The sequence below is a fragment of the Aristolochia californica genome, unplaced genomic scaffold (assembly GCF_029961685.1).
Source record: "Aristolochia californica isolate CCGP_79_NKW_82.1479 unplaced genomic scaffold, dmAriCali1.0.hap1 SCAF_10, whole genome shotgun sequence".
Classification (NCBI taxonomy): Eukaryota; Viridiplantae; Streptophyta; class Magnoliopsida; order Piperales; family Aristolochiaceae; genus Aristolochia; species Aristolochia californica.
This window is the reverse complement of record NW_027181771.1, coordinates 6,767,188-6,777,053: the sequence shown is the minus strand read 5'-3', so window position 1 is coordinate 6,777,053 and position 9,866 is coordinate 6,767,188. Positions and strand designations below refer to the sequence as shown.

The 9,866-nt window shown below is 39.8% G+C and overlaps 1 protein-coding gene across 2 annotated transcripts; it reads left to right on the top strand.

Annotated features, from left to right (window-relative positions):
• Positions 1 to 1,413: 1,413 nt before the first annotated feature.
• Positions 1,414 to 5,138, top strand: LOC137934725 (probable serine/threonine-protein kinase WNK4). 2 transcript variants are annotated; one of them, XM_068779240.1, is made up of 8 exons: positions 1,414 to 2,215; positions 2,630 to 2,667; positions 2,751 to 2,978; positions 3,163 to 3,386; positions 3,476 to 3,633; positions 3,716 to 4,022; positions 4,136 to 4,468; positions 4,557 to 5,138. In XM_068779240.1, exons 1-8 carry the CDS (start codon positions 2,126 to 2,128, stop codon positions 5,030 to 5,032), a joined length of 1,854 nt encoding a protein of 617 aa, XP_068635341.1. In that variant the 5' UTR covers positions 1,414 to 2,125; the 3' UTR covers positions 5,033 to 5,138. The 2 variants fall into 2 exon arrangements, with proteins under 2 accessions (XP_068635341.1, XP_068635332.1); XM_068779231.1 differs by having other exon boundaries at positions 4,554 to 5,138.
• The last annotated feature ends 4,728 nt before the right edge of the window (positions 5,139 to 9,866 follow it).

Here is a 9,866-nt window from a genome sequence, read left to right as displayed (position 1 = left end):
GTAGTTAATTGTACCCAATTCAACTATTTTTATATAGACCTTAGAAGCGAAACCAATATTACCCACTTCCACCAATAGGCCTAAATTATTGTCCTTGTCTTTTGTTTTTTTTTTTTTCCCGTTTTTCCTAAAGAAAAACTTTTAACGATAGACATATGTAAAGTGAAATCATATATGACTATTCCTTAACACTCTCCCTCATGTTTATTAGTTGGGAAAAATGTTTCCTAAATTAGCTAGTCATTTTGGAATGAGCCTTGGACCCAACCTCACATAGTATCAAAGTAGGTACTCATATATGAGCCTCTACCCAAATTATCCACTTATAGAACCGCAAAAGAGGGTGATATGTGAGGGGGATTGTTAAGAAATAGTCCCACATGGATTAATTATTAGTTGAGAAAAACGTTTTCTAAGTGGGCTAGTCATTTTGGAAAATTTCAACTGATTTTGTTGTTATTATTATTTTAATATTTATTATTACTTTTATCATAAATAAGTGAGCCACCTTTCTATGAAAAAGTTTGAGAAGGAGCTAGTCAAGGGCACCAACATCAAACTTTTTCTTACTACTAATAACTAAATAAATAAATAGATAAATAACACCCTTTTCATATCCTATTTATTCTCCTTTAGGTTAGAAAAATAATTTTTTTTAAAAAAAATCTCCATCCAATCGTAGGTAGACATGAGAAAGGCACGTATAGTCAACCCTAGAATAAAAAATCTAGGGTTTGGACAAAAATGAAAACGTCATGGGGACCCCACTTTTAGTTTATGGAAATATTAAAAAAAAAGGAGGGAAAACATATATTTAAGTGATGAGACTCTTTCAAGGAAGTATATGGAGATTAAACAAAATCGCTTGGTTCAAATTTGTCAACGGATTAGTGGATGCAATGAAGTTGGGCAGCCAATTGGGAGACTGCGGTTAGCTTTGACAAAGACTAGGCAATTGCTGAACGTGTCAAGGTCGTCGTAGAAGCATGAATTGAGGTTAAAATATCCCTAGGCAACGCATGAAATTCTCATCTTTCAGAGAGCTCAAACGCTCCCTCCCACCGTTTCAACAATTGAAAAGCCATCTTAAACCCATTTAAAGCCACCTTAAAACTAATTTAACAAGGCTGATCCATAAATGCGGCTATCTCAGCCGTCCGATTATGAGATAACCGTTGATTAGATCATCCTTCCCCATTTAAAGCCATCTTAAACCTGACTAAGCTTGTAGCCAAGCTGACCCCAGCCGCCACATTGGCCACGGAATCCACTCATGAGGAAGTTGCCAAGGAGCTTGACGTCCGGTGGGCCCATCGGATGCTTATCTTACTGGACCCCACAAGAAGTTCCGTCCACTAGCCTCTTATTTACTCGCCTACTTCCCACCTCTCACCTCTCGTCTTCCATCTTCTCAGCACAGAGACGCCTCTCTCTACCTAACCTTCCGTTTGTAGTCAGTCACCAGAGCTCCTCCTCTTTTTCGCCAACTTTCTCTCTCTAAAACCTTATTGATTCTCTCTTCGTGGCAATCTCTCTCAAACACAAATGCTACCAGCAAAGCGTGGCCGCAGATTCTTCAAATTCAGAAGCAGTATTTCACACAACTTCTATACGCCTAATCTCTGAAAGCTTTCGAAAATACCCTCGCACAAAGTAGGAAAGACTCCACCAAGGAACAAAAGGAGCCAGAGAACATTCGTCTCAGTGGTAGAAGATAAAAAAAAATCTCTTCCCACCCCCCCAGTGTTTGTTTTATCTGTCTGTTCAATTCCGTCTACCCATCGAAGCTGTTACATCAATGTTCACAAAGGATTTCGATTACTCACGCGTGGTGATAGACATGGCTTGGACCATGCTGAGGATCGATTACTCAAGACTCTTCTGGCTTCTCTTCGGCATCTTCTCCTATGAGAACCACGAAGGAAAGCCTCGGATCTAGCATCCGCTGCGATCCGACTCGACCATTTTCCGGTCGTTTACGATAAGCCTTCTGCTTGTGAGATTCCTGTTTTTGTTTCCTTTTTCTTTTCTTCTTTCTTTCTTTCTTTTCTTCTTTTATTCCCCTTTTGGTTTGCCTTTTAATTCATCGGAAAAAGAGGGCGAACCGATCGAACACAGTGAAGCCATGTTCGATGCGCGGGTTGGTGATCGAATGGACATGGGCAAGACGGAGTACGGCTACATCGAAACCGATCCATCATGTCGTTATGGCCGTGTAAGTTTCTGTTTGTTATTCTGTCTTCTTCCTTACAGAAACGAACTATCGAAATTCAAATTCAAATTCAAAAATAGTTGATTTTTCATGATCAATGGAGCTAAAACGGATCGACCTTTTGTCTCAACTGAAAGCTCCAGATCAATTGTTTAAGAGCTGCTGATTATTTTTTCGATCTAACTTTTCGCTATTTGACTTCGATTATATTAATATTTTTAACAATTTTCTATTTCAAGTAGGTACCAAGTCTTCCCATTTTTTTTTTTCTGACGCCCTCTTTTTGTTATATCTTACTATATATTAAAATCCAAGCAAGTTATTTGTATTTTCTTTAATTGAGCCTGCAAAAGGACGTTTTTCTAAAGATGAACGATTAATTGCACTGTAGAATTGCTTAAGTTTATACTTTTGCAGTTCAAAGAAGTACTGGGCAAAGGAGCAACAAAGACAGTGTAAGCTCACTTAAACCTGGATAGATCAGTTCTTGTAAGTGGTTTTGTGTGGAATATTGTTTAATAATGTAAGAGACAAACAGGTACAAGGCTTTCGACGAGCTGCAAGGTATGGAGGTGGCCTGGAACCAAGCCAAACTCAATGATGTGTTACAGTCACCGGAGGAACTGCAGCGTTTGTACTCTGAAGTTCATCTCCTTAGTACTCTAAATCATGATTCCATCATTCAATACTATACGTCTTGGATCGATGTCGAAAAGAGGACGTTCAACTTCATCACTGAGATGTTTACCTCAGGGAGTCTAAGAGAGTAATTCCCTAAAATCCCTGGCTTCTATCTCAATCTCTTACAGCGTTTCACAGAATTATAATTATTGGTGGTGGTGGTGGTGGTGGCGGCGGACCTGAAAAAGTAGTTTAGTGGAGATTTCTATAAGAGGCTTTTAAACGTGATTTAGCAGAAACTGTGGTTGATGATGAATATGGTAATTCAGGTACCGAAAGAAGTATAAAGGAGTAAACATCCGGGCGGTCAAGAATTGGGCGAGGCAAATACTGCAAGGCCTTGTTTACCTACATGAGCACGATCCACCAGTGATCCATAGGGACCTCAAGTGTGATAATATATTTGTGAATGGTCATCTCGGGCAAGTGAAGATTGGTGATCTTGGCCTAGCTGCAGTCCTCAAGGGTGCTCAAGCAGCTCACAGTGTCATAGGTGAACGAACGCCAGTGTTACCTTCCTGAATGTGAAATATCCTTGATTCCTAAACGTGCTTCTAACTCCAAAATGACTGGATATTTCAGGAACACCGGAATTCATGGCTCCTGAGCTTTATGAAGAAGAGTACAATGAGCTAGTGGATGTCTACTCCTTCGGTATGTGTGTTCTTGAAATGCTTACTTCTGAGTACCCTTACAGCGAATGCTGTAATCCAGCACAGATCTACAAAAAAGTAACATCGGTAAGTTTTCGATCCTCACACTTGATTCAAAATGGCGAAAAACAAAATCATTCTTGAAAAGAAATTGTTTTTTCTCGTCCAGGGAAAGTTGCCCGTAGCATTTTACAGAATTCAAGACTTGGAAGCTCAAGGATTTGTTGGAAAATGTCTGGAGAGTGCATCCAAGAGGTTGTCTGCAAAGGAGCTCCTACTGGATCCATTTCTCCAGTTGAGCGAGGATGAAGCTAAACCAGCTTCAAGATATGGTTCCAGCAGTCTGAATCTCTCCAAAATCGTGTCTAAGACTCCCTATGATCCTGAACTAACAAGAACTGACATGACCATCACTGGGAGTATGAATCCAGAAGATGATACCATTTTCCTCAGAGTACAGATTGTGGACAGAGATGGTATGCCATGGAAACTGTTGCTTAGTCTAACCTTTTGCAAAGATTATCCTTTCTTTTCACTCCTAACGGTGGATTTTCGTTTTTTGCCTTTCACCTGTCGGATGAAAATGCAGGTAAGGTGAGAAATGTGTACTTTCCCTTCGACATCTTCAGCGACACCTCAATCGATGTTGCGATGGAGATGGTGAAGGAACTAGAGATAACGGATAGGGAGCCGCATGAAATTGCAGAGGTGATAGATAAAGAAATATCCGCCTTGGTGCCACATTGGAAGCTGGAGATAGCCGAACGTCACCAACACCATAGCTTCAATTACGGAGACGAAGAAAGTGTGTCGCACCAGTCATTTTACCCTCCATCTCCGTCCTCATCTCATGCTTCACTTTCTGCAGGCAACGAGTACAGTGAGAAAAAAGGGAAGGCCGGCCTTGGAGATTGGCTTCATGGTACGTTTTCTTTTCCTCCTTCAAGGCTATTTTTTTCTCTAATTTTCTGTTTATCTAACGAAATCTCCCTTGTTGATGGTCCAAGAAGATGACTTCTTCGGCGACGATGACACGATCTCACAAAGCTCCCACTGCTACTCTAACTTCAATTACAACTCCGGCAATGAACATGACGCCGAGTTGAGCCTAAGCAAGGAAGTCTCCCAATCCACAAAGAGCCCACAGTCCTCTAGATTTTGCCCTGACGAACTCATCAAAGCCGGCCCTTCCACGGAACATGAATTTCACCATCGGTGTGACCCACGACAATCGAGTCGTGGACGAAAATCGATAGCCGATCGTTGCCTGACAAGGATCCGATCATTTGTGGACATAAGAAGCCAACTCTTGCACCGTTCCCTGATGGAGGACGTAAATAAAAGAAGACTGTTCAAGACAGTTGGCGCTGTTGAGAATATTGGATTTCAGGCTCCTCTTGAGATCCCTAGTAGATCCGTCAATAGATCTTCTTCAATTCCTAGTGGAGATTGCAAGAAGCAAGCTCTGAGATCCAGAAGAAATTAGACTTGGATGTCTGCGTGAAATTTTAAGGAATAAGTGTATGTGTGATAATATATATATATGTATGTATATATGACTCTGTAAATGTGCATATATAAGACAGGGGTCGACGGATATTATTTTACCACAGTTCTTGCATTTTTTTTTTAATAGGCATGAGCAACATTCCTTAGTTCAATTAGCCGAATTTCCATAGATCTAGGATACTTATCCCATTAACTTGAAGATTGAAATGCCAAACGAGGAGAAAAATCTCAATTTGGACATTTTATATGGCATGATCATTCAATGCAACCCGACTGAATGATCAACCATGAAAAAACCCTACTTAAAATAGTATTCAACATTCATTTTCAACACTCCACTTTCCCTCCTCAATCTTTAAGCCTCCAAAAATCCTCTCATAACCATCCTTTTCTCACACTCCCCATTAAAGGAGTTTTTGGTGGATTTGAGATTCCATCCACCCAAGAAGTCTCTATTTCAATATTGAGTGCCCCAATTATGGTCCCTAGTCATGGATCTAGTAACTCGGCAAGATACTACTGAATCTAGCATGTTACACGGTTTTAAACACTGTAAGGAACCATGAATTTCGTCTCCAACCACTCTAAGTTGAAAACAGGATTCCTTTTCTCTCACGTATGGATTCAACGACTATTCACGCAGGTAAATTAAAACAGAATTCTAACCTGCTGAACTTAGGAAAATAAAACCTCTAAGTTACCTCTTTGAATACCACGATAGCCAGAATTCGAAATTCTTCTCCTCTGTTTTGCCGTGAGAGATGAAGATGTCTTCTTCTTGCAGCAGTGAACCACGAAATTCCTTCCCCTTCCTCCTGGTTCCGTTAGTGAAGCAAATTCTTTTTTCCAGCTCGGAATTGGGTAAGGTTTAACCTCCTCTCGAGAGACCTCCAGCCAGCAACTCCTCTGCTATCGCCTTGGCTGAAAAAGGGGTTCACGCAACCCTTCTTCCTCCTTAGTTCCGTGAAAACACCAAGGCCTCTTTCCACCACGTCAGGTAGAGATTAACCCCCTTTTCTCTTCCTTTCTCGCTCACCCAAGGCACCCACGAAATCACCAATGCAACCCAAGAAAACCCAGAAAAGACTCACGCCAAGAACCCTAGCAAGGGAGCTCAGGAAGAACCTAAATTACCCTAGTTTATGCTAATTCCGAACTTGCTTTATTTCTCCATCCTTACTCCTTAAATAGGGTAATTAACATCAACATAGGTTTGGGTTATAAAACCCAAATCTACCCCTACCTTTAAGTCTTATTACAAATCAATAAAATTTGAAATTAAAGGCAACATAAATAATAAAAGTAAAGTAGATGACTCAGTGTTATTGAGTCCATAACATCTGCCCCCACTTGCAGATCAAGCTTGTCCTCAAGCTCGGAAGCTGGGTAGACCTTATGGAAGTTGTCGAACCGCTCCCATGCTGCGTAGTTGTGGCCGATTGCTGCCCAGTAATGGCATGCAGGGAGATGTCCGGTGGTTTTTCCTCTATCATATCCTCTGTCACCTCAATATCCTCATCTTCAACCTTATCGATCAAAAACAATCTTTTGCACTAATGCCCAACCCGATATGGTTCATCACAATTGTAACATAGACCATAGACTTTGGATCACCAGATACAAAATTTTCTGGTTGTACCATATAAATTGTCTCATCAATGTCTCCATTGAGAAACGCAGTTTTGACATCCATCTGATGTAGCTCTAGATCTAAATGAACCACTAATGTCATTATTGTTCTAAAAGAGTCTTTCGAAGATACCGGAGAGAAAGTCTCTTTATAGTCTATGCCTTCCCTTTGAGTAAAGCCTTTAGCGACTAGATGGGCCTTATATCTCTCGACATTGCCCTTTGAATTCCTCTTAGTTTTAAATATCCATTTACAACCAATGGGCTTCGCACCTTTAGGCAATTCGATGAGATCCCAAACGCCATTATCATTCATGGACTTTATCTCATCCTTCATGGCATCAATCCACTTTTGAGAGTTAGAACTAGGCAAGGCTTGACATAAGTTAATCAGGTCATCTTCTGTCAATCCAACGCCATCCTCATGTTCTTGGAGAAATATGATATAATCATCTGGAATCATATTTCTCCTCTCCCTAGTGGATCTCCTTAATGACACTTCTTGAGGTTGTTGAGTTTGTTCTAAAGGTGGTACAAGAGGAAGAATCTCATTGTTGTCTTGATCTGGAACAATGTCAGGAATAGGAGCCTGAACATTGTTCTCTAGTGCCTGAACTGTGTCTTGAACAGCAATAGGTATGGAGACCTGATCACTGTCAATAACAAATTTTTCTTCAAAGACAACATTCCTTATGTTTTCTTCCCCTCCAAACTCAATATCCTCAAGGAATCCCACATTTCCCGTTTCAAAGAAGCATCTTGATGTGGGATCATAAAATTTATAGCCCCGAGAGCGTTCAGCATAACCAACGAAATAACAGCTAACTGTCCTTGAGTCCATTTTTCTTTCATGTGGCCTATAAGGCCGCGCCTCAACTGGACAACCCCAAATGTTCAAGTGCCTAATGCTAGGCTTCTTGCTTGTCCAAAGCTCATAAGGGGGTTTTGGCAACTGCTTTGCTCGGTACCCTGTTAAGGATGTACATTGTGGTCTTTAGAGCTTCTCCCCTAAGTGACTCTGGCAAAGAGGAATGACTAATCATACTCCTTACCATATCCTTAAGAGTTCGGTTTCGTCCCTCTGCAAGACCGTTCATATTGGGTTTACCCCGCATGGTGGATTGCGAAAAAATTTCACACTCTAGGAGGAAAATCGCTAAGGGTCCTAGACGTTGTTCTCCTGATCCATCATACCTTCCGTAGTATTCACCACCACGGTTGGATTTAACGCCTTGAGTCTTATTTAGAGAAGATCCTTCCACAACATCATTACCTCTCTTCTTCTTCTGGTTTTGAGAGATCGAGGCCAAGTGAGCATTTACAGTCTTATCCCACTATTGTCGCTCTTCCTTTTGCACATAGTGAGATATAAGATTATTTCGGGATCAATTATCCTTCTAAGTTTTGTAAATCACTTTGAATTGCTTAAAGTGTGCAGGAAAATATATCAAAACCAAGTGCACGAGCAAGTAATCAAATAACTCCAACTTAAGTGACTTGAGTGTTGACGTGAAATGAGACATCTCCTTGATGTACTCCCTTATGTTCCTTTTGACTTTATACTCCATCAAAACGAGTTTAGCCAAAAGGCTACTCGCCTCCAATTTTTTGTTCTTGGCAAAATATTGCTCAATTTCCTCTAGGAACTTCTTGGCGCTCTTGCTCTCAGTCATAAAGCCCTGAAATGCCTCTGAAATGGAGTGTTTCATGATTAGCAAACACATCCAGTTGGAGCCCTCCCAATTCTCAATTTTCACCTCATTGAGGTTTTCCAGAGTAAAAGTGCATTGTTCCGCCCGAAGTGCAAGATCCAAATCCATACAACCAAGGACAATTTCCACAGTATCTTTCTATGCCTTAAAGTTCATCCCGCCAAGCATTGGAACGTTGCTCATTTGAACAAAATGAACAAGCATACTCACATTAACTAGCATGTCATATAAAGAAAAAAATGACAAGTACAAAATAAAATCCAAATTGGGGACCCATCTCAAGATACCTAGTACAACATTAATTATAAGTGGTACTCTCAGTGTAATGATCAAATAGTAACAATTAGTTCTGTCAAACAATATCCTTTCTTTGGACCGACTACTGTTCACATGAAAAATCTTTATAATTGTCACGCATTTATCATCATAGGCATGTTGTTGATTTGGCCAAACCGTGTCTTCCTTTGGGCCGAGCACAATTTGCATAAATAACTCCGTATAAATATCTATGTATTTCTAGTCAAAGTATTCTACACTACAGAGGTTACTTTGGCAACATGTAGCTTCAAACAATTTGATTGAAAATACTAGACCAACTGAACAAAATAATTTTTTTTATTCAGTTGCCCAACGTTGCGGCACCGCCCCACTAGCGCAGTGGTGTTGGCCCTTTTTTTTTTATTAGAACTGAGTCAGCTCTGTTGAGCCGGCTCAACCCGATTCGACCCTGATCTTAAACAACCAGTCCGAGTCGACTCAGCCAAGTCTAACTCGTAATTGTATCCAAAGTTTCAATTTTCAATTTTCAATTGTATCCAAATTCCTTGAAAAAATTAGAAAAGAAAAACCTATTGAGTTGACAATCGAATAAAAAATTTGTAAGAGAGAAACCTTGTAATACTTGCCAACTTGGAAAGAAACCCAAATTTTTTTTCAAAACTGATTATTTGTTAGTATCAAAATCGAGAAGGGAGTCAACATACGTGCAAAAAATAATATAATTTTGTTGCATTACCAACCACTATATATGTCAAGTACCCTATATTGCACTTAGATTCTTTGGATGAATCAGAATTTGTGGGACTACAATATGAGTTTGAATCTATCTCTATTTTTTTTTATAATACATCTACTTTAAATTTATCCTAGATTCTTGTGCATCATAGTAGGACAAAGCATATAGAGATAAATGGGTGATTAATTAGGGACAATGTTCAAAAAGAGGTGATTTATTTGACATTTGTTCCAACTAATGAACCAATTGGTGATATTTTTTCAAAATCCATGAGCTTTGAAAATTAGACAAAAATTGTAAATGGTTGGAGCATGATAAATCTACAAGAATGTAGAAGAAATTTCAATTTCTATGTTCTTAAAACAAGTCGAATACTCATTATTGAGATGGGAAACAAGGTTCAGTCAAAGAAATTGTTGAATCCATTGTATAGGAGTAGAATCCTTTTTAAAAGT